The following is a 27,689-nucleotide window of genomic DNA, read 5'->3' as shown; positions in this document are numbered from 1 at the left end:
CATCATTCATTAAGATCACCAGTCTGTTTACCCCTACATCATTCATTAAGATCACCCGTCTGTTTACCCCTACATCATTCATTAAGATCACCAGTCTGTTTACCCCTACATCATTCATTAAGATCACCCGTCTGTTTACCCCTACATCATTCATTAAGATCACCAGTCTGTTTACCCCTACATCATTCATTAAGATCACCAGTCTGTTTACCCCTACATCATTCATTAAGATCACCCGTCTGTTTACCCCTATATCATTCATTAAGATCACCAGTCTGTTTACCCCTACATCATTCATTAAGATCACCAGTCTGTTTACCCCTACATCATTCATTAAGATCACCAGTCTGTTTACCCCTGCATCATTCATTAAGATCACCAGTCTGTTTACCCCTACATCATTCATTAAGATCACCAGTCTGTTTACCCCTGCATCATTCATTCAAATCACCAGTCTGTTGACCCCTACATCATTCATTAAGAACTCCTATTTCTCCAGCACCTTTCACCAGAACATCCCAAAGCACTTTACAGACAATGAACTATTTTTGGAGCGCAGACGTAATGTAGAAAACGCAGCAACAATTTACACACAGCAGGCTCCGTGATAACCTGATATAATGTATTTAACTTATGGTTGACGGAGGAATGTTGACTAGTACACACAGGAACAGGAGAGGCCATTCAGCCCCTCGACCCTGTTCTGCTGTATAATTACGGCTGATTCCACCTAACTGCATATCCCTTTAACACCTTTGGAGAACAAAAATCTATCAGTCACAGATTTAAAATGAACAACTGTTATCTGTGGGTTTTTTTATTCATTCATGGGATGTGGGCGTCGCTGGCCAGGCCTGCATTTATTGCTCTAATTGCCCTTGGGAAGGTGGTGATGAGCTGCCCTCTTGAACCACTGCAGTCCATGTGAGGCAGGTACACCCACAGTGCTGTTAGGAAGGGAGTTCCGGGATTTTGACCCAGCGACAGTGAAGGAACGGCGATATAGTTCCAAGTCAGGATGGTGTGTGACTTGGAGGGGAACTTGCAGGTGGTGGTGTTCCCATGCATTTGCTACCCTTGTCCTTCTAGTTGGTAGAGATCGCAGGTTTGGAAGGTGCTGTCTAAGGAGCCCTGGTGCATTGCTGCAGTGCATCTTGTAGATGGTACACACTGCTGCCACTGTGCGTCAGTGGTGGAGGGAGTGAATGTTTGTAGATGGGGTGCCAATCAAGCGGACTGCTTTATCCTGGATGGTGTTGAGCTTCTTGAGTGTTGTTGGAGCTGCACCCATCCAGGCAAGTGGAGAGTATTCCATCACACTCCTGACTGGTGCCATGTAGATGGTGGACAGGCTTTGGGTAGTCAGGAGGTGAGTTACTCACCTCAGGATTCCTAGCCTCTGACCTGCTCTTGTAGCCACGGTATTTATATGGCTACTCCAGTTCAGTTTCTGGTCAATGGTAATCCTGAGGATGTTGATAGTGGGGGATTCAGTGATGGTAATGCCTTTGAATGTCAAGGGGAGATGGTTAGATTTTCTTTTGTTGGAGATGGTCATTGTCTGGTGCGAATGTTACTTACCACTTATCAGCCCAAGCCTGGATATTGTCCAGGTCTTGCTGCATTTCTACACGGACTGCTTCAGTATCTGAGGAGTTGCGAATGGTGCTGAACATTGTGCAATCATCAGCGAACATCCTCACTTCTGACCTTATGATTGAAGGAAGGTCATTGATGAAGCAGCTGAAGATGGTTGGGCCTAGGACACGACACTGAGGAACTCCTGCAGTGATGTCCTGGAGCTCAGATGATTGACCTCCAACAACCACAGTCATCTTCCTTTGCGCTAGGTATGACTCCAACCAGCAGAGAATTTTCCCCCTGATTCCCATTGACTCCAGTTTTGCTAGGGCTCCTTGATGCCATACTCGGTCAAATGCTGCCTTGATGTCAAGGGCAGTCACTCTCACCTCACCTCTTGAGTTCAGCTCTTTTGTCCATGTTTGAACCAAGGCTGTAATGAGGTCAGGAGCTGAGTGTCCCTGGTGGAACCCAAACTGAGCATCACTGAGCAGATTATTACTAAGCAAGTGCCGCTTGATGGCACTGTTGATGACACCTTCCATCACTCTACTGATGATTGAGAGTACGCTGATGGGGCGGTAATTCGCCGGGTTGGACTTGTCCTGCTTTTTGTGTACAGGACACACCTGGGCAATTTTCCACATTGCAGGGTAGATGCCAGTGTTGTAGCTGTACTGGAATAGCTTGGCTAGGGGCGCGGCAAGTTCTGGAGCACAGGTCTTCAGTACTATTGCCGGAATATTGTCAGGGTCCATAGCTTTTGCAGTATCCAGTGCCTTCAGTCGTTTTTTTTAGAATTAGAATTAGAACATTACAGCGCAGTACAGGCCCTTCGGCCTCGATGTTGCGCCAACCTGTGAAACCATCTGACCTACACTATTCCATTTTCATCCATATGTCTATCCAATGACCACTTAAATGCCCTTAAAGTTGGCGAGTCTACTACTGTTGCAGGCAGGGCGTTCCACTACTACTCTCTGAGTAAAGAAACTACCTCTGACATCTGTCCTATATCTATCACCCCTCAACTTAAAGCTATGTCCCCTCGTGTTTGCCATCACCATCCGAGGAAAAAGACTCTCACTATCCACCTTATCTAACCCTCTGATTATCTTATATGTCTCTATTAAGTCACCTCTCCTCCTCCTTCTCTCCAACGAAAACAACCTCAAGTCCCTCAGCCTTTCCTCGTAAGACCTTCCCTCCATACCAAGCAACATCCTAGTAAATCTCCTCTGCACCCTTTCCAAAGCTTCCACATCCTTCCTATAATGCGGTGACCAGAACTGCACGCAATACTCCAGGTGCGGCCTCACCAGAGTTTTGTACAGCTGCAGCATGACCTCGTGGCTCCGAAACTCGATCCCCCTACTAATAAAAGCTAACACACCATATGCCTTCTTAACAGCCCTATTAACCTGGGTAGCAACTTTCAGGGATTTATGTACCTGGACACCAAGATCTCTCTGTTCATCTACACTACCAAGAATCTTCCCATTAGCCCAGTACTCTGCATTCCTGTTACTCCTTCCAAAGTGAATCATCTCACACTTTTCCGCATTAAACTCCATTTGCCATCTCTCAGCCCAGCTCTGCAGCCTATCTATGTCCCTCTGTACCCTACAACATCCTTCGGCACTATCCACAACTCCACCGACCTTCGTGTCATCCGCAAATTTACTAACCCACCCTTCTACATCCTCTTCCAGGTCATTTATAAAAATGACAAACAGCAGTGGCCCCAAAACAGATCCTTGCGGTACACCACTAGTAATTAAACTCCAGGATGAACATTTGCCATCAACCACCACCCTCTGTCTTCTTTCAGCTAGCCAATTTCTGATCCAAAGCTCTAAATCACCTTCAACCCCATACTTCCGTATTTTTTGCAATAGCCTACCGTGGGGAACCTTATCAAACGCCTTACTGAAACCCATATACACCACATCCACTGCTTTACCCTCATCCACCTGTTTGGTCACCTACTCGAAAAACTCAATAAGGTTTGTGAGGCACGACCTACCCTTCACAAAGCCGTGCTGACTATCGCTAATGAATTTATTCTTTTCAAGATGATTATAAATCCTGTCTCTTATAACCTTTTCCAACATTTTACCCACAACCGAAGTAAGGCTCACAGGTCTATAATTACCAGGGCTGTCTCTACTCCCCTTCTTGAACAAGGGGACAACATTTGCTATCCTCCAGTCTTCCGGCACTATTCCTGTCGACAATGACGACATAAAGATCAAGGACAAAGGCACTGCAATCTCCTCCCTGGCTTCCCAGAGAATCCTAGGATAAATCCCATCTGGCCCAGGGGACTTATCTATTTTCACACTTTCCAAAATTGCTAACACCTCCTCCTTGTGAACCTCAATCCCATCTAGCCTAGTAGTCTGAATCTCAGTATTCTCCTCGACAACATTTTCTTTCTCTACTGTAAATACTGACGAAAAATATTCATTTAACGCTTCCCCTATCTCCTCTGATTCCACACACAACTTCCCACTACTATCCTTGATTGGCCCTAATCTAACTCTAGTCATTCTTTTATTCCTGATGTCCCTATAGAAAGCCTTAGGGTTTTCCTTGATCCTATCCGCCAATGACTTCTCGTGTCCTCTCCTCGCTCTTCTTAGCTCTCCCTTTAGGTCCTTCCTGGCTAGCTTGTAACATCAAGCGCCCTAACTGAGCCTTCACGTCTCATCCTAATATAAGCCTTCTTCTTCCTCTTGACAAGCGCTTCAACTTCTTTAGTAAACCACGGCTCCCTCGCTCGACAACTTCCTCCCTGCCTGACAGGTACATACTTATCAAGGACACGCAGTAGCTGCTCCTTGAATAAGCTCCACATTTCGATTGTGCCCATCCCCTGCAGTTTCCTTCCCCATCCTACGCATCCTAAATCTTGCCTAATCGCATCATAATTTCCTTTCCCCCAGCTATAATTCTTGCCCTGCGGTATATACCTGTCCCTGCCCATCGCTAAGGTAAACCTAACCGAATTGTGATCACTATCACCAAAGTGCTCACCTGCATCTAAATCTCACACCTGGCCGGGTTCATTACCCAGTACCAAATCCAATGTGGCATCGCCCCTGGTTGGCCTGGAGTGAATCGAATTGGCTGAAGTCTGGCATCTGTGATGCTGGGGACTTCAGGAGGAGGCCGAGATGGATCATCAACTCGGCACTTCTGGCTGAAGATTGTTGCAAATGCTTCAGCCTTATCTTTCGCACTGAAGTGCTGGGCTCCCCCATCATTGAGGATGGGGATATTTGTGGAGCCACCTCCTCCAGTTAGTTGTTTAATTGTCCACTACCATTCACGGCTGGATGTGGCAGGACTGCAGAGCTTAGATCTGATCCATTGGTTATGGGATCGCTTAGCTCTGTCTATCGCATGCTGCTTACGCAGTTTGGCACGCAGATAGTCCTGTGTTGGAGCTTCACCAGGTTGACAACTCATTTTGAGGTATGCCTGGTGCTGCTCCTGGCATGCCCTCCTGCACTCTTCATTGAACCAGGGTTGGTCTCCTGGCTTGGTGGTAATGGTAGAGTGGGGGATATGCTGGGCCATGAGGTTACAGATTGTGGTTGAGTACAATTCTGCTGCTGCTGATGGCCCACAGCGTCTCATGGATGCCCAGTTTTGCATTGCTAGATTCGTTTGAAATCTATCCCATTTAGCACAGTGGTAGTGCCACACAACACGAAGGAGGGTATCCTCAATGTGAAGGCGGGATTGTGTTTCCACAAGGACGGTGCGGTGGTCATTCCTACTAATACTGTCATGGACAGATGCATCTGCGGCAGGCAGATTGGTGAGGACAAGGTCAAGTATGTTTTCCCCTCTTGTTGGTTCCCTCACCACCTGCCGCAGACCCAGTCTAGCAGCTATGTCCTTTAGGACTAAGCCAGCTCGGTCAGTAGTGGTGCTACCGAGCCACTCTTGGTGATGGACATTGAAGTCCCCCACCCAGAGTACATTTTGTGCCCTCGCCACCCTCAGTGCTTCCTCCAAGTGCTGTTTAACATGGAGGAGTACTGACTCATCAGCTGAGGGAGGGTGGTAGGTGGTAATCAGTAGGAGGTTTCCTTGCCCATGTTTGATCTGATGCCATGAGACTTCATGAGGTGCAGAGTTGATATTGAGGACTCCCAGGGTGATTAGTAGGGAGTTCCAAACTTCTCCCACCCTTTGTGTGTAGAAGTGTTTCTTTCCTCAGTTCACTCCTGGAAGGCCTGGCCCCCCACTTTTTGGATCTGCCTTAAAGGTAAAGTTTGTCAATGGAGCAGGAGTCTGGCTGCAGCTCCAGCTGACCATCCCAGCACATTATTGTACAAAACACCTTTCCACCAGGTAACACAGTGAACAGCTGATGGTTAGCAAGCGCCATTTAGTGGATTACTGAGCTCTGACCGTATTTCCCCGTCTGCACCGCACTGACTATTACCGTATTTCCCCGTCTGAACCGCACTGACTATTACCGTATTTCCCCGTCTGCACCGCACTGACTATTACCGTATTTCCCCGTCTGAACCGCACTAAACTATTACCGTATTACCCCGTGTGCGCCGCACTCCAACCTATTACCGTATTTCCCCGTCTGAACCGCACTGACTATTACCGTATTTCCCCGTCTGAACCGCACTAAACTATTACCGTATTTCCCCGTGTGCTGTGTTAGCCGGGCCGAGCGGAGCCGAGCGGGATGAGGAGCAGGGTCTTGGTGTCGGGAGGCTGGGTGCTGATGACGGCGGGCGCGGCCTACTTGTGTTGGGCGCTGGCGGGGCCGAGCGAGCAGCGGAGGAGGGAGATCGTCCGGGTAACAACCCCGGGAGAGAGCGGGAGAGGCCTCGGCCTCGGGGTGAGGGGGGGATCCGGGTCCGGGTCCGGGGTGAGGGGGGGATCCGGGTCCGGGTCCGGGTCCGGGGTGAGGGGGGGATCCGGGTCGAGTCCGGGTCCGGGTCCGGGGTGAGGGGTGAGGGGGGGATCCGGGTCGAGTCCGGGTCCGGGTCCGGGGTGAGGGGGGGATCCGGGTCCGGGTCCGGGGTGAGGGGTGAGGGGGGGATCCGGGTCGAGTCCGGGTCCGGGTCCGGGGTGAGGGGGGATCCGGGTCGAGTCCGGGTCCGGGGTGAGGGGTGAGGGGGGGATCCGGGTCGAGTCCGGGTCCGGGTCCGGGGTGAGGGGGGATCCGGGTCGAGTCCGGGTCCGGGGTGAGGGGGGGATCCGGGTCGAGTCCGGGTCCGGGTCCGGGGTGAGGGGGGATCCGGGTCGAGTCCGGGTCCGGGGTGAGGGGGGTTCCGGGTCGAGTCCGGGTCCGGGGTGAGGGGGGATCCGGGTCGAGTCCGGGTCCGGGTCCGGGTCCGGGGTGAGGGGGGATCCGGGTCGAGTCCGGGTCCGGGTCCGGGGTGAGGGGGGGATCCGGGTCGAGTCCGGGTCCGGGTCCGGGGTGAGGGGGGATCCGGGTCGAGTCCGGGTCCGGGGTGAGGGGGGATCCGGGTCGAGTCCGGGTCCGGGGTGAGGGGGGGATCCGGGTCGAGTCCGGGTCCGGGTCCGGGGTGAGGGGGGATCCGGGTCGAGTCCGGGTCCGGGGTGAGGGGGGGATCCGGGTCGAGTCCGGGTCCGGGTCCGGGGTGAGGGGGGATCCGGGTCGAGTCCGGGTCCGGGGTGAGGGGGGATCCGGGTCGAGTCCGGGTCCGGGGTGAGGGGGGATCCGGGTCGAGTCCGGGTCCGGGTCCGGGTCCGGGGTGAGGGGGGATCCGGGTCGAGTCCGGGTCCGGGGTGAGGGGGGGATCCGGGTCGAGTCCGGTTTCTCTCCGAGTTTCGTTTTTTTTTAACGGACGCCGGCTCTGGGGCGCAGTGCTTTCTGGGAATGTTTATTCCGGTGAAAGGTCATTGACCCCCAAATCCCCCCAGACCCCCAACCTCCCCTGACCCCCAACCCCCACAAACCAACCCTGACCCCCAAATCCCCCAAAAAATCCCAAATCCCTCCGACCCCCAAACCCACAAACCCCCCCAGACCCCACAAACCAACCCTGCCCCCCAAACTACCCCAGACCCTGAAACCCCCTCCCCGACCACAACCCCCCCCCCCCCCCCCCCCCACTGCTGCAACTCACCAAGGCTCCTTAGACAGCACCTTCCAAACCTGCGACCTCTACCACCTCGAAGGACAAGGGCAGCAAATGCATGGGAACATCACCACCTGCAAGTTCCCCTCCAAGTCACACACCATCCTGACTTGGAACTATAGCACCGTTCCTTCACTGTCACTGGGTCAAAATCCTGGAACTCCCTTCCTAACAGCACTGTGGGTGTACCTACCCCACATGGACTGCAGCGGTTCAAGAAGGCAGCTCACCACCACCTTCTCAAGGGCAATTACGGATGGGCAATAAATGCTGACCTAGCCACATCCCATGAATGAATTTAAAAAAACTGTCCAGACTCCTCATAATTTTGAATACCTCTATCAAATCTCCTCTTAATCATCCCTTCTCCAGGGAGAACAGCCCCAGTTTCTCCAATCTATCCACGTAACTGAAGTTCCTCATCCCTGAAACCATTCTCGTGAATCTTCTCTGCACCCTCTCTAACGCCTTCACATCCTTCCTGAAGTGTGGTGTCCAGAACTGGACACAAACTCCAGTTGAGGTTGAACCAGGATTTTATACAGGTTTATTATAATTCCTTGTTTTTGTAATTTATGCCCCTATTTATAAAGCCCAGGATCCTGTATGCTTCATTAACCATTTTCTCAACCTGCCACCTTCAAGGATCTGTACACGTGAAGCCCCAGGTCTCTCTGCTCCTGCACTCCCTTTAGAATTGTACACTTTAATTAACTATGGGGAGCACTGAGATTTAGGAGTTCAAGCAAGTGGACAGGTAGAAAATTCAAACATAAAGGCTAATGGGACCCTGCCCAGAGGGCTGGAATACAAAGGGGAGGACATTATGTCACAGTTGTGTAAAAGATCTGGTTAAACTCCATCTGGAGTAACTGTGTTCAGGTCTGGACACCGCACCCCAGCAGGTGTGTATGGGGGGGGGGGGGGGGGGGACAGGGAGTTGCATAGAATAAGCTTGTATTCCCTTGTAAATAGAAGGTTAAAAGGCTGATCTGCCTGAGGTTTCAGTCCCTGGTGGGTTTCGATCCTGTGTCCTTTGCTGTAAATTGAATGTTGTCGTGACCTCATCTTCCTGTTGTGCTTTTTTTTGTGTGCAGCAACTGCCTGAATCAAACCAAGCCCAGCTGCAGGCCAGCAAGCGTAGAAACGCCCTGGTAATGCAAATCATCAAGGAATCAGCAGAGACTGAAGAGAATGTGGCTCGGAGACAAGACTGGAACAAACCGACCAGGTCAGATTCCTAAATTGGAACATTTCGTGGTGATGGAGCTGAAGGACACCAGATGCTGAAGGTGGTTTGAAGATTCATGCTCAGACAATGTCCTTGGACAGATAGATGAGTCACGGAGTTTGGAAACAGCAGTATCCTTTGCTTGCCCAGCCCAGGACAAACCTACCCCTGCCCGCGACCCCTGCAGACTTCAAGGAAATTCCCAGAGACCAAAACCAATCTTCTAATGCACAGCAGAGGAGTCACCAGCTGAAATGTAAATATTGGATGTTTCTGTCTGTTTAATTAAAGTTTTCATGGTGAACAGTTTTGAACAGACTCGGCTCTGCCTTTTACCCAGAGGAGGTGCTGGGGGTGGCAGCTTCATGCATATTCTCTATCCCAGCCTGCCTCATCTTGTGCTGACACATCCTGCCCTGTCCCGTCCTGCCCGTCTAGCACCGTCTCACCTGTCCCACCCACCCATCTAGCTCCGTCTCACCTGTCCCATCCTGCCTGTCTGGCACTGTCTCACATGTCCTGTCCTGGCACTGTGGCACTGTCTCACCTGTTCTGTCCTGCCGCTGTGGCACTGTCTCACCTGTTCTGTCCTGCCGTGTGGCACTGTCTCACCTGTCCGGTCCTGCCCGTGTGGCACTCTCTCACCTGTCCGGTCCCGTCCGTGTGACACTGTCTCACCTGTCCGGCCTCGCCCCTGTGGCACTGTCTCACCTGTCCAGTCCTGCCCGTGTGGCACTGTCTCACCTGTTCTGTCCCACCCATGTGGCACTGTCTCACCTGTCCGGTCCCGCCCCTGTGACACTGTCTCACCTGTTCTGTCCCGCCCGTGTGGCACTGTCTCACCTGTCCGATCCTGCCCGTGCGGCACTGTCTCACCTGTTCTGTCCTGCCCTTGTGGCACTGTCTCACCTGTCCGGTCCTGCCCGTGTGGCACTGTCTCACCTGTTCTGTCCCGCCCTTGTGGCACTCTCTCACCTGTTCTGTCCCGCCCGTGTGGCACTGTCTCACCTGTCCGGTCCCGCCCGTGTGGCACTGTCTCACCTGTTCTGTCCCGCTCGTGTGGCACTGTATCACCTGTCCGTTCCTGCCCGTGTGGCACTGTCTCACCTGTTCTGTCCCACCCGTGTGGCACTGTCTCACCTGTCCTGCCCATGTGGCACTGTCTCACCTGTTCTGTCCCGCCCGTGTAGCACTGTCTCACCTGTCCGGTCCTGCCCGTGTGGCACTGTCTCACCTGTTCTGTCCCACCCGTGTGGCACTGTCTCACCTGTCTGGTCCTGCCCGTGTAGCACTGTCTCACCTGTTCTGTCCCGCTCGTGTGGCACTGTATCACCTGTCCATTCCTGCCCGTGTGGCACTCTCTCACCTGTTCTGTCCCGCCCGTGTGGCACTGTCTCACCTGTCCTGCCCGTGTGGCACTGTCTCATCTGTCCAGTCCTGCCCGTGCGGCACAGTCTCACCTGTTCTGTCCCGCCCGTGTGGCACTGTCTCACCTGTCCGGTCCAGCCCGTGTGGCACTGTCTCACCTGTCCGGTCCTGCCCGTGTGGCACTCTCTCACCTGTCCGGTCCTGCCCATGTGGTACTGTCTCACCTGTCCAGTCCTGCCCTGCCCGTGCGGCACTGTATCACCTGTTCTGTCCCGCCCCTTTGGCACTGTCTCACCTGTCCGGTCCCGCCCCTGTGGCACTGTCTCACCTGTCCGGTCCCGCCCCTGTGGCACTGTCTCACCTGTCCGGTCCTGCCCGTGTGGTACTGTCTCACCTGTCGGGTCCTGCCCGTGTGGCACTGTCTCACCTGTTCTGTCCCGCCCGTGTGGCACTGTCTCACCTGTCCGGTCCCACCCCTGTGGCACTGTCTCACCTGTTCAGTCCCGCCCATGTGGCACTGTCTCACCTGTCCGGTCCCGCCCCTGTGGCACTGTCTCACCTGTTCTGTCCCGCCCATGTGGCACTGTCTCACCTGTCCGGTCCCGCCCCTGTGGCACTGTCTCACCTGTTCTGGTATGCCTGTGTGGCACTCTCTCACCTGTCTGGTCCTGCCCGTGTGGCAGTGTCTCACCTGTCCGGTCCTGCCCGTGTGGCACTGTCTCACCTGTCTGGTCCTGCCCGTGTGGCACTGTCTCACCTGTCCGGTCCTGCCCGTGTGGCACTCTCTCACCTGTCTGGTCCTGCCCGTGTGGCACTGTCTCACCTGTCCAGTCCTGCCCGTGCGGCACTGTCTCACCTGTCCGGTCCTGCCCGTGTGGCACTCTCTCACCTGTCTGGTCCTGCCCGTGTGGCACTGTCTCACCTGTCCGGTCCCGCCCCTGTGGCACTGTCTCACCTGTCCGGTCCTGCCCGTGTGGCACTGTCACACCTGTCCGGTCCTGCCCGTGTGGCACTGTCTCACCTGTCCGGTCCTGCACGTGCGGCACTCTCTCTTCTGTCTGGTCCTGCCCGTGTGGCACTGTCTCACCTGTCTGGTCCTGCCCGTGTGGCACTGTCTCACCTGTCCGGTCCCGCCCCTGTGGCACTGTCTCACCTGTCCAGTCCTGCCCGTGTGGCACTCTCTCACCTGTCCGGTCCTGCCCCTGTGGCACTGTCTCACCTGTCCGGTCCAGCCCATGTGGCACTGTCTCACCTGTTCTGTCCCGCCGGTGTGGCACTGTCTCACCTGTCCGTTCCCGCCCCTGTGGCACTGTCTCACCTGTCCGTTCCCGCCCCTGTGGCACTGTCTCACCTGTCTGGTCATGCCCGTGTGGCACTGTCTCACCTGTCCGGTCCTGCCCGTATGGCACTGTCTCACCTGTTCTATCCCGCCCGTGTGGCACTGTCTCACCTGTTCTGTCCCGCCCCTGTGGCACTGTCTCACCTGTCCGGTCCCGCCCTTGTGGCACTGTCTCACCTGTCCGATCCCGCCCCTGTGGCACTGTCTCACCTGTCCAGTCCTGCCCGTGTGGTACTGTCTCTCCTGTCCGGTCCTGCCCATGTGGCACTGTCTCACCTGTTCTATCCCGCCCGTGTGGCACTGTCTCACCTGTTCTGTCCCGCCCATGTGGCAGTGTCTCACCTGGCCGGTCCCGCCCCTGTGGCACTGTCTCACCTGTTCTGGTATGCCTGTGTGGCACTCTCTCACCTGTCTGGTCCTGCCCGTGTGGCACTGTCTCACCTGTCGGGTCCTGCCCGTGTGGCACTGTCTCACCTGTTCTGTCCCGCCCGTGTGGCACTGTCTCACCTGTCCGGTCCCACCCCTGTGGCACTGTCTCACCTGTTCTGTCCCGCCCATGTGGCACTGTCTCACCTGTCCAGTCCCGCCCCTGTGGCACTGTCTCACCTGTTCTGGTATGCCTGTGTGGCACTCTCTCACCTGTCTGGTCCTGCCCGTGTGGCACTGTCTCACCTGTCCGGTCCTGCCCGTGTGGCACTGTCTCACCTGTCTGGTCCTGCCCGTGTGGCACTCTCTCACCTGTCTGGTCCTGCCCGTGTGGCACTGTCTCACCTGTCTGGTCCTGCCCCTGTGGCACTGTCTCACCTGTCCGGTCCTGCCCGTGTGGCACTCTCTCACCTGTCCGGTCCTGCCCCTGTGGCACTGTCTCACCTGTCCGGTCCAGCCCGTGTGGCACTGTCTCACCTGTTCTGTCCCGCCCGTGTGGCACTGTCTCACCTGTCCGTTCCCGCCCCTGTGGCACTGTCTCACCTGTCCGGTCCCGCCCCTGTGGCACTGTCTCACCTGTCCGGTCCTGCCCGTGTGGCACTGTCTCACCTGTTCTGTCCCGCCCGTGCGGCACTGTCTCACCTGTTCTGTCCCGCCCCTGTGGCACTGTCTCACCTGTCCGGTCCCGCCCTTGTGGCACTGTCTCACCTGTCCGGTCCCGCCCCTGTGGCACTGTCTCACCTGTCCGGTCCTGCCCGTGTGGTACTGTCTCACCTGTCCGGTCCTGCCCATGTGGCACTGTCTCACCTGTTCTGTCCCGCCCGTGTGGCACTGTCTCACCTGTTCTGTCCCGCCCATGTGGCACTGTCTCACCTGGCCGGTCCCGCCCCTGTGGCACTGTCTCACCTGTTCTGGTACGCCTGTGTGGCACTCTCTCACCTGTCTGGTCCTGCCCGTGTGGCACTGTCTCACCTGTCCGGTCCTGCCCGTGTGGCACTCTCTCACCTGTCTGGTCCTGCCCGTGCGGCACTGTCTTACCTGTTCTGTCCCGCCCGTGCGGCACTGTCTCACCTGTTCTGTCCCACCCCTGTGGCACTGTCTCACCTGTCCGGTCCCGCCCCTGTGGCACTGTCTCACCTGTCCGGTCCTGCCCGTGTGGTACTGTCTCACCTGTCCAGTCCTGCCCATGTGGCACTGTCTCACCTGTTCTGTCCCGCCCGTGTGGCACTGTCTCACCTGTCCGGTCCCACCCCTGTGGCACTGTCTCTCCTGTTCTGTCCCGCCCATGTGGTACTGTCTCACCTGTCCGGTCCCGCCCCTGTGGCACTGTCTCACCTGTTCTGGTACGCCTGTGTGGCACTCTCTCACCTGTCTGGTCCTGCCCGTGTGGCACTGTCTCACTTGTCCGGTCCTGCCTGTGTGGCACTGTCTTACCTGTCTGGTCCTGCCCGTGCGGCACTGTCTTACCTGTCTGGTCCTGCCCGTGTGGCACTCTCTCACCTGTCTGGTCCTGCCCGTGTGGCACTGTCTCACCTGTCTGGTCCTGCCCGTGCGGCACTGTCTCACCTGTTCTGTCCCGCCCCTGTGGCACTCTCTCACCTGTCCGGTCCTGCCCGTGTGGCACTGTCTCACCTGTTCTGTCCCGCCCGTGTGGTACTCTCTCACCTGTCCGGTCCCGCCCCTGTGGCACTGTCTCACCTGTCCGGTCCTGCCCGTGTGGTACTGTCTCACCTGTCCGGTCCTGCCCGTGTGGCACTGTCTCACCTGTCCGGTCCTGCACGTGCGGCACTGTCTCACCTGTCCGGTCCCGCCCCTGTGGCACTGTCTCACCTGTCCGGTCCTGCCCGTGTGGCACTCTCTCACCTGTCCGGTCCTGCCCCTGTGGCACTGTCTCACCTGTCCGGTCCAGCCCGTGTGGCACTCTCTCACCTGTTCTGTCCCGCCCGTGTGGCACTGTCTCACCTGTCCGTTCCCGCCCCTGTGGCACTATCTCACCTGTCCGGTCCCGCCCCTGTGGCACTGTCTCACCTGTCCGGTCCTGCCCGTGTGGCACTGTCTCACCTGTTCTGTCCCGCCCGTGCGGCACTGTCTCACCTGTTCTGTCCCGCCCCTGTGGCACTGTCTCACCTGTCCGGTCCCGCCCTTGTGGCACTGTCTCACCTGTCCGGTCCTGCCCGTGTGGTACTGTCTCACCTGTCCGGTCCTGCCCATGTGGCACTGTCTCACCTGTTCTGTCCCGCCCGTGTGGCACTGTCTCACCTGTTCTGTCCAGCCCATGTGGCACTGTCTCACCTGGCCGGTCCCGCCCCTGTGGCACTGTCTCACCTGTTCTGGTACGCCTGTGTGGCACTCTCTCACCTGTCTGGTCCTGCCCGTGTGGCACTGTCTCACCTGTCCGGTCCTGCCCGTGTGGTACTGTCTCACCTGTCCAGTCCTGCCCATGTGGCACTGTCTCACCTGTTCTGTCCCGCCCGTGTGGCACTGTCTCACCTGTCCGGTCCCACCCCTGTGGCACTGTCTCTCCTGTTCTGTCCCGCCCATGTGGTACTGTCTCACCTGTCCGGTCCCGCCCCTGTGGCACTGTCTCACCTGTTCTGGTCCTGCCCGTGCGGCACTGTCTTACCTGTCTGGTCCTGCCCGTGTGGCACTCTCTCACCTGTCTGGTCCTGCCCGTGTGGCACTGTCTCACCTGTCTGGTCATGCCCGTGCGGCATTGTCTCACCTGTTCTGTCCCGCCCCTGTGGCGCTCTCTCACCTGTCCGGTCCTGCCCGTGTGGCACTGTCTCACCTGTTCTGTCCCGCCCGTGTGGTACTCTCTCACCTGTCCGGTCCCGCCCCTGTGGCACTGTCTCACCTGTCCGGTCCCGCCCCTGTGGCACTGTCTCACCTGTCCGGTCCTGCCCGTGTGGTACTGTCTCACCTGTCCGGTCCTGCCCGTGTGGCACTGTCTCACCTGTCCGGTCCTGCACGTGCGGCACTGTCTCACCTGTCTGGTCCTGCCCGTGTGGCACTGTCTCACCTGTCCGGTCCTGCCCGTGCGGCACTGTCTCACCTGTCCGGTCCTGCCCGTGCGGCACCGTCTCACCTGTCTGGTCCTGCCCGTGTGGCATTCTCTAACCTGTCCGGTCCCGCCCCTGTGGCACTGTCTCACCTGTCCGGTCCTGCCCATGTGGTACTGTCTCACCTGTCCGGTCCCGCCCCTGTGGCACTGTCTCACCTGTTCTGGTACGCCTGTGTGGCACTCTCTCACCTGTCTGGTCCTGCCCATGTGGCACTGTCTCACTTGTCTGGTCCTGCCTGTGTGGCACTGTCTCACCTGTCCGGTCCTGCCCGTGCGGCACTGTCTTACCTGTCTGGTCCTGCCCGTGTGGCACTCTCTCACCTGTCTGGTCCTGCCCGTGTGGCACTGTCTCACCTGTCTGGTCATGCCCGTGCGGCACTGTCTCACCTGTTCTGTCCCGCCCCTGTGGCGCTCTCTCACCTGTCCGGTCCTGCCCGTGTGGCACTGTCTCACCTGTTCTGGTCCGCCCGTGTGGTACTCTCTCACCTGTCCGGTCCCGCCCCTGTGGCACTGTCTCACCTGTCCGGTCCCGCCCCTGTGGCACTGTCTCACCTGTCCGGTCCTGCCCGTGTGGTACTGTCTCACCTGTCCGGTCCTGCCCGTGTGGCACTGTCTCACCTGTCCGGTCCTGCACGTGCGGCACTGTCTCACCTGTCTGGTCCTGCCCGTGTGGCACTGTCTCACCTGTCCGGTCCTGCCCGTGCGGCACTGTCTCACCTGTCCGGTCCTGCCCGTGCGGCACCGTCTCACCTGTCTGGTCCTGCCCGTGTGGCATTCTCTCACCTGTCCGTTCCTGCCCATTTGGCACTGTCTCACTTGTCCGGTCCAGCCCGTTTGGCTCTCTCTCATCTGTCCGGTCCTGCCCGTTTGGCACTCTCTCATCTGTCCGGTCCTGCCCGTGTGGCACTCTCTAACCTGTCCGGTCCCGCCCCTGTGGCACTGTCTCACCTGTCTGGTCCCGCCCCTGTGGCACTGTCTCACCTGTTCTGTCCCGCCCCTGTGGCACTGTCTCACCTGTCCGGTCCCGCCCTTGTGGCACTGTCTCACCTGTCCGGTCCCGCCCCTGTGGCACTGTCTCACCTGTCCGGTCCTGCCCGTGTGGTATTGTCTCACCTGTCCGGTCCTGCCCATGTGGCACTGTCTCACCTGTTCTGTCCCGCCCGTGTGGCACTCTCTCACCTGTCCGGTCCTGCCCCTGTGGCACTGTCTCACCTGTCCGGTCCAGCCCGTGTGGCACTCTCTCACCTGTTCTGTCCCGCCCGTGTGGCACTGTCTCACCTGTCCGTTCCCGCCCCTGTGGCACTATCTCACCTGTCCGGTCCCGCCCCTGTGGCACTGTCTCTCCTGTCCGGTCCTGCCCGTGTGGCACTGTCTCACCTGTTCTGTCCCGCCCGTGCGGCACTGTCTCACCTGTTCTGTCCCGCCCCTGTGGCACTGTCTCACCTGTCCGGTCCCGCCCTTGTGGCACTGTCTCACCTGTCCGGTCCCGCCCCTGTGGCACTGTCTCACCTGTCCGGTCCTGCCCGTGTGGTACTGTCTCACCTGTCCGGTCCTGCCCATGTGGCACTGTCTCACCTGTTCTGTCCCGCCCGTGTGGCACTGTCTCACCTGTTCTGTCCAGCCCATGTGGCACTGTCTCACCTGGCCGGTCCCGCCCCTGTGGCACTTTCTCACCTGTTCTGGTACGCCTGTGTGGCACTCTCTCACCTGTCTGGTCCTGCCCGTGTGGCACTGTCTCACCTGTCCGGTCCTGCCCGTGTGGTACTGTCTCACCTGTCCAGTCCTGCCCATGTGGCAGTGTCTCACCTGTTCTGTCCCGCCCGTGTGGCACTGTCTCACCTGTCCGGTCCCACCCCTGTGGCACTGTCTCTCCTGTTCTGTCCCGCCCATGTGGTACTGTCTCACCTGTCCGGTCCCGCCCCTGTGGCACTGTCTCACCTGTTCTGGTACGCCTGTGTGGCACTCTCTCACCTGTCTGGTCCTGCCCATGTGGCACTGTCTCACTTGTCCGGTCCTGCCCGTGTGGCACTGTCTCACCTGTTCTGTCCCGCCCGTGTGGTACTCTCTCACCTGTCCGGTCCCGCCCCTGTGGCACTGTCTCACCTGTCCGGTCCTGCCCGTGTGGTACTGTCTCACCTGTCCGGTCCTGCCCGTGTGGCACTGTCTCACCTGTCCGGTCCTGCACGTGCGGCACTGTCTCACCTGTCCGGACCCGCCCCTGTGGCACTGTCTCACCTGTCCGGTCCTGCCCGTGTGGCACTCTCTCACCTGTCCGGTCCTGCCCCTGTGGCACTGTCTCACCTGTCCGGTCCAGCCCGTGTGGCACTCTCTCACCTGTTCTGTCCCGCCCGTGTGGCACTCTCTCACCTGTCCGTTCCCGCCCCTGTGGCACTATCTCACCTGTCCGGTCCCGCCCCTGTGGCACTGTCTCACCTGTCCGGTCCTGCCCGTGTGGCACTGTCTCACCTGTTCTGTCCCGCCCGTGCGGCACTGTCTCACCTGTTCTGTCCCGCCCCTGTGGCACTGTCTCACCTGTCCGGTCCCGCCCTTGTGGCACTGTCTCACCTGTCCGGTCCCGCCCCTGTGGCACTGTCTCACCTGTCCGGTCCTGCCCGTGTGGTACTGTCTCACCTGTCCGGTCCTGCCCATGTGGCACTGTCTCACCTGTTCTGTCCCGCCCGTGTGGCACTGTCTCACCTGTTCTGTCCAGCCCATGTGGCACTGTCTCACCTGGCCGGTCCCGCCCCTGTGGCACTGTCTCACCTGTTCTGGTACGCCTGTGTGGCACTCTCTCACCTGTCTGGTCCTGCCCGTGTGGCACTGTCTCACCTGTCCGGTCCTGCCCGTGTGGTACTGTCTCACCTGTCCAGTCCTGCCCATGTGGCACTGTCTCACCTGTTCTGTCCCGCCCGTGTGGCACTGTCTCACCTGTCCGGTCCCACCCCTGTGGCACTGTCTCTCCTGTTCTGTCCCGCCCATGTGGTACTGTCTCACCTGTCCGGTCCCGCCCCTGTGGCACTGTCTCACCTGTTCTGGTACGCCTGTGTGGCACTCTCTCACCTGTCTGGTCCTGCCCATGTGGCACTGTCTCACTTGTCCGGTCCTGCCTGTGTGGCACTGTCTCACCTGTCCGGTCCTGCCCGTGCGGCACTGTCTTACCTGTCTGGTCCTGCCCGTGTGGCACTCTCTCACCTGTCTGGTCCTGCCCGTGTGGCACTGTCTCACCTGTCTGGTCCTGCCCGTGCGGCACTGTCTCACCTGTTCTGTCCCGCCCCTGTGGCGCTCTCTCACCTGTCCGGTCCTGCCCGTGTGGCACTGTCTCACCTGTTCTGTCCCGCCCGTGTGGTACTCTCTCACCTGTCCGGTCCTGCCCCTGTGGCACTGTCTCACCTGTCCGGTCCCGCCCCTGTGGCACTGTCTCACCTGTCCGGTCCTGCCCGTGTGGTACTGTCTCACCTGTCCGGTCCTGCCCGTGTGGCACTGTCTCACCTGTCCGGTCCTGCACGTGCGGCACTGTCTCACCTGTCTGGTCCTGCCCGTGTGGCACTGTCTCACCTGTCCGGTCCTGCCCGTGCGGCACTGTCTCACCTGTCCGGTCCTGCCCGTGCGGCACCGTCTCACCTGTCTGGTCCTGCCCGTGTGGCACTCTCTCACCTGTCCGGTCCTGCCCCTGTGGCACTGTCTCACTTGTCCAGTCCAGCCCGTTTGGCTCTCTCTCATCTGTCCGCTCCTGCCCGTTTGGCACTCTCTCATCTGTCCGGTCCTGCCCGTGTGGCACTCTCTAACCTGTCCGGTCCCGCCCCTGTGGCACTGTCTCACCTGTCTGGTCCCGCCCCTGTGGCACTGTCTCACCTGTTCTGTCCCGCCCCTGTGGCACTGTCTCACCTGTCCGGTCCCGCCCTTGTGGCACTGTCTCACCTGTCCGGTCCCGCCCCTGTGGCACTGTCTCACCTGTCCGGTCCTGCCCGTGTGGTATTGTCTCACCTGTCCGGTCCTGCCCATGTGGCACTGTCTCACCTGTTCTGTCCCGCCCGTGTGGCACTCTCTCCCCTGTCCGGTCCTGCCCCTGTGGCACTGTCTCACCTGTCCGGTCCAGCCCGTGTGGCACTCTCTCACCTGTTCTGTCCCGCCCGTGTGGCACTGTCTCACCTGTCCGTTCCCGCCCCTGTGGCACTATCTCACCTGTCCGGTCCCGCCCCTGTGGCACTGTCTCTCCTGTCCGGTCCTGCCCGTGTGGCACTGTCTCACCTGTTCTGTCCCGCCCGTGCGGCACTGTCTCACCTGTTCTGTCCCGCCCCTGTGGCACTGTCTCACCTGTCCGGTCCCGCCCTTGTGGCACTGTCTCACCTGTCCGGTCCCGCCCCTGTGGCACTGTCTCACCTGTCCGGTCCTGCCCGTGTGGTACTGTCTCACCTGTCCGGTCCTGCCCATGTGGCACTGTCTCACCTGTTCTGTCCCGCCCGTGTGGCACTGTCTCACCTGTTCTGTCCAGCCCATGTGGCACTGTCTCACCTGGCCGGTCCCGCCCCTGTGGCACTTTCTCACCTGTTCTGGTACGCCTGTGTGGCACTCTCTCACCTGTCTGGTCCTGCCCGTGTGGCACTGTCTCACCTGTCCGGTCCTGCCCGTGTGGCACTCTCTCACCTGTCTGGTCCTGCCCGTGTGGCACTGTCTCACCTGTCTGGTCCTGCCCGTGCGGCACTGTCTCACCTGTTCTGTCCCGCCCCTGTGGCGCTCTCTCACCTGTCCGGTCCTGCCCGTGTGGCACTGTCTCACCTGTTCTGTCCCGCCAGTGTGGTACTCTCTCACCTGTCCGTTCCCGCCCGTGTGGTACTGTCTCACCTGTCCGGTCCTGCCCGTGTGGCACTGTCTCACCTGTCCGGTCCTGCACGTGCGGCACTGTCTCACCTGTCTGGTCCTGCCCGTGTGGCACTGTCTCACCTGTCCGGTCCTGCCCGTGCGGCACTGTCTCACCTGTCCGGTCCTGCCCGTGCGGCACCATCTCACCTGTCTGGTCCTGCCCGTGTGGCACTCTCTCACCTGTCCGGTCCTGCCCATTTGGCACCGTCTCACTTGTCCGGTCCAGCCCGTTTGGCTCTCTCTCATCTGTCCGGTCCTGCCCGTTTGGCACTCTCTCATCTGTCCGGTCCTGCCCGTGTGGCACTCTCTAACCTGTCCGGTCCCGCCCCTGTGGCACTGTCTCACCTGTCTGGTCCCGCCCCTGTGGCACTGTCTCACCTGTTCTGTCCCGCCCCTGTGGCACTGTCTCACCTGTCCGGTCCCGCCCTTGTGGCACTGTCTCACCTGTCCGGTCCCGCCCCTGTGGCACTGTCTCACCTGTCCGGTCCTGCCCGTGTGGTACTGTCTCACCTGTCCGGTCCTGCCCATGTGGCACTGTCTCACCTGTTCTGTCCCGCCCGTGTGGCACTGTCTCACCTGTTCTGTCCAGCCCATGTGGCACTGTCTCACCTGGCCGGTCCCGCCCCTGTGGCACTGTCTCACCTGTTCTGGTACGCCTGTGTGGCACTCTCTCACCTGTCTGGTCCTGCCCATGTGGCACTGTCTCACCTGTCCGGTCCTGCCCGTGTGGTACTGTCTCACCTGTCCAGTCCTGCCCATGTGGCACTGTCTCACCTGTTCTGTCCCGCCCGTGTGGCACTGTCTCACCTGTCCGGTCCCACCCCTGTGGCACTGTCTCTCCTGTTCTGTCCCGCCCATGTGGTACTGTCTCACCTGTCCGGTCCCGCCCCTGTGGCACTGTCTCACCTGTTCTGGTACGCCTGTGTGGCACTCTCTCACCTGTCTGGTCCTGCCCATGTGGCACTGTCTCACTTGTCCGGTCCTGCCTGTGTGGCACTGTCTCACCTGTCCGGTCCTGCCCGTGCGGCACTGTCTTACCTGTCTGGTCCTGCCCGTGTGGCACTCTCTCACCTGTCTGGTCCTGCCCGTGTGGCACTGTCTCACCTGTCTGGTCCTGCCCGTGCGGCACTGTCTCACCTGTTCTGTCCCGCCCCTGTGGCGCTCTCTCACCTGTCCGGTCCTGCCCGTGTGGCACTGTCTCACCTGTTCTGTCCCGCCCGTGTGGTACTCTCTCACCTGTCCGGTCCCGCCCCTGTGGCACTGTCTCACCTGTCCGGTCCCGCCCCTGTGGCACTGTCTCACCTGTCCGGTCCTGCCCGTGTGGTACTGTCTCACCTGTCCGGTCCTGCCCGTGTGGCACTGTCTCACCTGTCCGGTCCTGCACGTGCGGCACTGTCTCACCTGTCTGGTCCTGCCCGTGTGGCACTGTCTCACCTGTCCGGTCCTGCCCGTGCGGCACTGTCTCACCTGTCCGGTCCTGCCCGTGCGGCACTGTCTCACCTGTCTGGTCCAGCCCGTGTGGCACTCTCTCACCTGTCCGGTCCTGCCCATTTGGCACTGTCTCACTTGTCCGGTCCAGCCCGTTTGGCTCTCTCTCATCTGTCCGGTCCTGCCCGTTTGGCACTCTCTCATCTGTCCGGTCCTGCCCGTGTGGCACTCTCTAACCTGTCCGGTCCCGCCCCTGTGGCACTGTCTCACCTGTCTGGTCCTGCCCGTGTGGCACTGTCTCACCTGTCCGGTCCTGCCCGTGTGGCACTGTCTCACCTGTCCGGTCCTGCACGTGCGGCACTGTCTCACCTGTTCTGTCCTGCCCGTGTGGCACTGTCTCACCTGTCCGGTCCTGCCCGTGCGGCATTGTCTCACCTGTCCGGTCCTGCCCGTGCGGCATTGTCTCACCTGTCTGGTCCTGCCCGTTTGGCACTCTCTCATCTGTCCGGTCCTGCCCGTTTGGCACTGTCTCACTTGTCCGGTCCTGCCCGTTTGGCACTCTCTCATCTGTCCGGTCCTGCCCGTTTGGCACTCTCTCATCTGTCCGGTCCTGCCCGTGTGGCACTCTCTCACCTTTCCGGTCCCGCCCCTGTGGCACTGTCTCACCTGTCCGGTCACGCCCCTGTGGCACTGTCTCACCTGTCCGGTCCTGCCCGTGCGGCACTGTCTCACCTGTCTGGTCCTGCCCGTGCGGCACTGTCTCACCTGTCTGGTCCTGCCCGTTTGGCACTCTCTCATCTGTCCGGTCCTGCCCGTTTGGCACTCTCTCACCTGTCCGGTCTTGCCTGCTCCGTGCCTCCCACCGCATCCTGGACACTCAGTGGTCAGGCAGTGATGGTTATGGTCTCTCTCGGTTACTGGTCACCCATTGACATCACAAAGTTCCACTATAGTGTAACATGGCAACGGTTGCATTCCAGAACCAATCAGATTATGGCTCTCTAAGGCAGCCTTCGGGACCAGCTGATTCTGCCTCTTCTTTGAGATGAATATTGTATTTCAGCTTTGGAAATGCAGGTAGACGAGGAGCCTGTGCTCACTGCAGATTACCCGGATTCCCAACCCCATGGTAAGGAGTATCCATGGGTGTTAAACCCCACACACTGCGCTCCACTCCATCCCATTCAAGTTATTCAGAGTATTGGTATCAAATATCAAATCTTTCTCTTTGCAGAACTAAGTCCATCTGGATCTGATGCTGGATGGAGTCCGTGTTAAACTCTATTGCAGTCTGGGTGGCAGTTCCATCGTCTAGTGTACCGAGTGAACTGAACCAGGGTCACACATGCCAAAATGACAAATGGGATTTATTTATACATAAAGATTACACGGAATGAAATACCATGCATTCACTATCCAGTGCAGACAGTGGGTTATGCCACATAAAACTCAGTTTTCTTCAGCTACGCACTCCTTCAGCAAGATTCAGTCTTTTACCTAAAACATGAGCTTGTAGTGTTCATTAAACCTTGTGACACCCACTAAGAGCTGAACAACACCTAATAGATCCATCTGTTTGAAATGTGTTAATTTCTTTGAGGACATGACAATAACACAAATTCCCTTAATATTTCTCTAAGGGACGAGCAGGATATCATGGGATAGACAACCCAAGGAATATGAGGGAGAAGATAACCGTACAAATCTTTGGGAATCTGCAGCCAGAGGGTAGTGTCCCTGCCACCCCCAGCTCACAACACATGTCCCACCAACACAAACCCCCTCTAGTTGTCACACTCGAGGTGGGGGTGGGTGTTAAAGTGAGCGGCTGCTCGCTCATCTATCAATAGACGCCTGGATGATTGGGCTTGTGTATTACCTGGGGATCCTAGCTCACCAGCAGCTCTGAATGACTTATCTGAATTTATAGACCCTCAGCCACTCTGAATGATGCTGGTGATTTATTGTCCCTCGGCCGCACTCCGGTGATTTATTGCCCCTCGGCCGCATTCCGGTGATTTATTGCCCCTCGGCCGCATTCCGGTGATTTATTGCCCCTCGGCCGCACTCTCCAGTGATTTATTGCCCCTCGGTCGCACTCCGGTGATTTATTGTCCCTTGGCCGCACTGACCGGTGATTTATTGTCCCTTGGCCGCACTCTGGTGATTTATTGTCCTTCGGCCGCACTCCGTTGATTTATTGTCCCTTGGCCGCACTGACCAGTGATTAATTGCCCCTCAGTTGCACTCTCCGGTGATTTATTGTCCTTCGGCCGCACTCCGGTGATTTATTGTCCCTTGGCTGCACTGACCAGTAATTAATTGCCCCTCAGTTGCACTCTCCGGTGATTTATTGCCCCTCGGCCGCACTCTCCGGTGATTTATTGTCCCTCGGTTGCACTGACCGGTAATTTATTGCCCCTCGGTCGCACTGACCGGTGATTTATTATCCCTCGGCCTCACTGACCGGTGATTTATTGCCCCTCGGCCGCACTCTCCGGTGATTTATTGCCCCTCGGCCGCACTCACCGGTGATTTATTGCCCCTCGGCCGCACTCTCTGTTGCGCAGTGGCTCCACCCAGTGTCGGTGAAGCTTCGGAGGTCAGTGAGTTCAGTGATAGATCCCCAGACCACGTTCTCAGTTACCCTCAAAGCTCTGAACTCGGAACTGGAGGGGTCGTGGCACTGAGTTACTAAATGGTGATTCCTGTTGGCACATCTGTATTTAAGGAGACTGTCTCTTTGCCTTGGGCCGATGGTTTAAGTGTGGGTCATGGGCTTTTTTCTGACTCAAATTCTTCTTCCCCACCTCCTACAGATTTGGTGCTGTTTGTAGCTGCCATTATGACCTGTCTTGTCGTCATCATACAAGCCCTGCCCTGTGTCTCTGTGAAGAGGAAACAACAAAGAGAGAAGTCTGATCATGTGAGGGTCGGCTTTGCCCCATCTCACTCCGGTTTGGTGGAATCCAATTCGTGTTCAGAGTTTTTCCTTCGTCAGACCGTGGGCAGTGACGGGGGTGACATATCATTCAAGGGACAGCCCACGACCCTTCTGCTCCCCTTGATCCCTCGTCTCTCAGTGCAGTCGCTGCTGGTCATGGAGATGACCACTACCACTGAGTATCAATGCCAACAAAAACCAGCCCAACCCAAAGAGAAATCACTTTCCAGCTTAAATACCAGGGCAAGTGGTACAAAACCCTCCATCCTGCTGCCCTCAGCCCCTTGGTCATTTGCGGGGCTCTGCACTGGTTCTGCACCCTGCATCCTGCCTTGTGCCCAATCCCCAATCCCTCTGTCCAACTTAAACCCCACTTTTAGCCTTGGTCTTCTTAGAGACCAGGGCCTCAAACCTCCCTGCGGTTCAAGAGAAAGAGGATTATCTTCAGAGTCCAACACAGTGGATGGTGACCGTCCAAAGAAGGAAAGTGTGTCTCAAGATCTCCTGATCGATTATACACCTCAGTCTGTACTGGAGTCAAGTTCCAATCCAGGTTCTCCAGCTGTGCCCAGTGCTAAATCTTTGTCTTTAGATCTTGTTATCCCTATCACCGAGGAAGGAACAAAGACTTTGCCAACATCTCATCTATTGGTCCAGACACCTGGGACATGGGTTCTAGTCACCAGGGAAAGCCAAGTTGCCCACCAGACACCAAATTCCTCGAGTTGTCTGCAGGACAAGTCACCAAAACCAAACTCAAGCCTGAAAGGCTTAGCTGGTCAGAACAGTGAGATTTCAGTCACTACACCTAACCCAAATGTTGCCATTGCTTCTTCATCAGCCAGTCAGATGAAGAGGTCACCTGGAGGTGGCTCTGCAGGGTTGCAGTCAACTAGAGGAGCAAGTGACCAGAATAGATTGCATGCCAATGTGGTGGAAGATGATGGCCCATTCACCATCTCCCACCTCGCCAACTCTTTACATCTTGGAAGCCCGGGAGTCAATGTAAACAAAGATTATTCCATGAAACAGACATCAAGTCTAATGTTGGTCCCTCGACAGTGTGAAAGTCCACCACACCTCCCAGTACCATCTCCATCTCTCTCAAACTTAGAGTGGAAATCAGAACCATCCTTGGCAGCTCCGAGCCACACAGGACCTTCGAAATGTGATGAGTTTGTTGAGATACCGCTTGATGAAGTATTCCCGTCAAATCCCAAAATGCTTCCTGAAAGCAAGGCATGTTTGGGAATCTCGCAGCCGCTGTCAGAATTCTGCACCAAGATTCTGCCATCTTTGATCTTTAACTGTTTCCACAACCCAACAACAGAAAAACTCCAAGCTCCTGTAGGGAAGAGAGGTACTCCAGCTTCTAGCAACACGCTGAGCTTTCGAGTTGAGTCAGACGCACGTGGCTCAGAGACTGGACTGGACACAGGAGATGCTTGGGGGAAGATTTTGACAGTCTCAAGATCCAACAACGCACCATTACCGTGGGGGAAAACCTTTACTGATCTATTGTTCCAAGAACTTTTCAAACCAACTGAAATTCTTAAAGGCAACCAGCTCATCCCAACCGGAAGAACGGAGTGGGATGAACAGATTGAACATCAACTACCATTTGTGAAGAATCCAATGAGCTGTAATGATCAAGGCACTACTAAATGTGCAATTCCTGTAAACAAGGATGTGTTAATGTATATTCCAGCCCCTGGGCAATCTAGCAGAGCAGAGCAATTTGTCCAAACATGTTCTCGTCAATCATCCTTTCCTTGGGCAGGAGCCCAGTGTGGCTTGAAATGAGATCCTTCAATTGATCCTATTAGCTGCCAGAATAAGCCTCAGCTGCCAAGCTCAAGACTTCCAGCATTGAGCATGGGGTCGGATCTGGAACTGGAATTGTTCCTGAAAGTATTTGAGAATATGACTTGTTCCAATGCCATCTCGAAATAATCTTTCACTTTTGTAGATCATTCCACCCCCTCCGTCCACTCCAAAGCAATTTGATTTATTGGAAATTGCTGATAAATAATAAACAACATTCTTTCTTTGGATTATTGTGGTGAGTTTGGGAGCACGAGCAGAGTGAGCTCAAATGGCCACATGGCCTTCTGTCACTGTGGACTTCCAATCGCAGTGTAAATCGGGCAGAAGGGGAGTTGGGGGAGATGGGGTAGACAGAGGGTGGGGGAGTAGGCAGAGGCTGAGGGGGAGTGAGACGAGTGGAGCAGGGGGTGACATAAATAGGGTCACAGGGTAAAATGACGCCAATCAAGTTGGTACGGTTCTGTCTGGAACTCTACCCACTCATGCCAATGAGTGAGGCTTCAGGTCATGAAAATCATCCTTTTACTGTTCAGTTCTCTGAATCTCTGTAGCATCTCTGCAACCACACGGCATTTCTACTATGTGGGCCTTCACATAGTCAAATTCTCAACAGACTTTGACTTTTTAATTCATTTGGGGGATGTGGGCATCGCTGGCTAGGCCAGCATTTATTGCCCATCCCTAATTGCCCTGAAGAAGGTGGTGGTGAGCTGCCTTCTTGAACCGCTGCAGTCCATGTGGTGTAGGGACACCCACAGTGCCGATAGGGAGGGAGTTCCCATGTGGGGTAGGTAGACCCACTGTGCCGTTGGGGAGGGAGTTCCCGTGTGGGGTAGGTAGACCCACAGTGCCGATAGGGAGGGAGTTCCCGTGTGGGGTAGGTAGACCCACTGTGCCGATAGGGAGGGAGTTCCCGTGTGGGGTAGGTAGACCCACTGTGCCGATAGGGAGGGAGTTCCCGTGTGGGGTAGGTAGACCCACAGTGCCGATAGGGAGGGAGTTCCCGTGTGGGGTAGGTAGACCCACTGTGCCGTTGGGGAGGGAGTTCCCGTGTGGGGTAGGTAGACCCACAGTGCCGTTGGGGAGGGAATTCCCGTGTGGGGTAGGTAGACCCACTGTGCCGATAGGGAGGGAGTTCCTGTGTGGGGTAGGTAGACCCACAGTGCCGTTGGGGAGGGAATTCCCGTGTGGGGTAGGTAGACCCACTGTGCCGTTGGGGAGGGAGTTCCCGTGTGGGGTAGGTAGACCCACAGTGCCGTTGGGGAGGGAGTTCCCGTGTGGGGTAGGTAGACCCACTGTGCCGATAGGGAGGGAGTTCCTGTGTGGGGTAGGTAGACCCACAGTGCCGTTGGGGAGGGAATTCCCGTGTGGGGTAGGTAGACCCACTGTGCCGATAGGGAGTTCCCGTGTGGGGTAGGTAGACCCACTGTGCCGTTGGGGAGGGAGTTCCCGTGTGGGGTAGGTAGACCCACGGTGCC

The 27,689-nt window shown here is 57.2% G+C and overlaps 2 protein-coding genes across 3 annotated transcripts; both read left to right on the top strand.

The window, feature by feature from the left end:
* The first annotated feature begins 6,234 nt into the window (after positions 1 to 6,234).
* On the top strand, positions 6,235 to 9,060 carry uqcc3 (ubiquinol-cytochrome c reductase complex assembly factor 3). 2 transcript variants are annotated; one of them, XM_068027798.1, is made up of 2 exons: positions 6,235 to 6,457; positions 8,825 to 9,060. In XM_068027798.1, exons 1-2 carry the CDS (start codon positions 6,302 to 6,304, stop codon positions 8,969 to 8,971), a joined length of 303 nt encoding a protein of 100 aa, XP_067883899.1. In that variant the 5' UTR covers positions 6,235 to 6,301; the 3' UTR covers positions 8,972 to 9,060. The 2 variants fall into 2 exon arrangements, with proteins under 2 accessions (XP_067883899.1, XP_067883900.1); XM_068027799.1 differs by having other exon boundaries at positions 6,243 to 6,415.
* On the top strand, positions 8,973 to 26,418 carry LOC137364924 (uncharacterized). The gene is made up of 2 exons (XM_068027797.1): positions 8,973 to 9,214; positions 24,260 to 26,418. The coding sequence occupies exons 1-2, from the start codon at positions 9,064 to 9,066 to the stop codon at positions 26,185 to 26,187; spliced, it is 2,079 nt and encodes a 692-aa protein (XP_067883898.1). The 5' UTR covers positions 8,973 to 9,063; the 3' UTR covers positions 26,188 to 26,418.
* Positions 26,419 to 27,689: the final 1,271 nt, after the last annotated feature.

This window comes from Heterodontus francisci, unplaced genomic scaffold (genome assembly GCF_036365525.1).
Source record: "Heterodontus francisci isolate sHetFra1 unplaced genomic scaffold, sHetFra1.hap1 HAP1_SCAFFOLD_695, whole genome shotgun sequence".
NCBI classification, from domain to species: domain Eukaryota; kingdom Metazoa; phylum Chordata; class Chondrichthyes; order Heterodontiformes; family Heterodontidae; genus Heterodontus; species Heterodontus francisci.
This window is presented reverse-complemented; position numbering and strand designations above follow the sequence as displayed.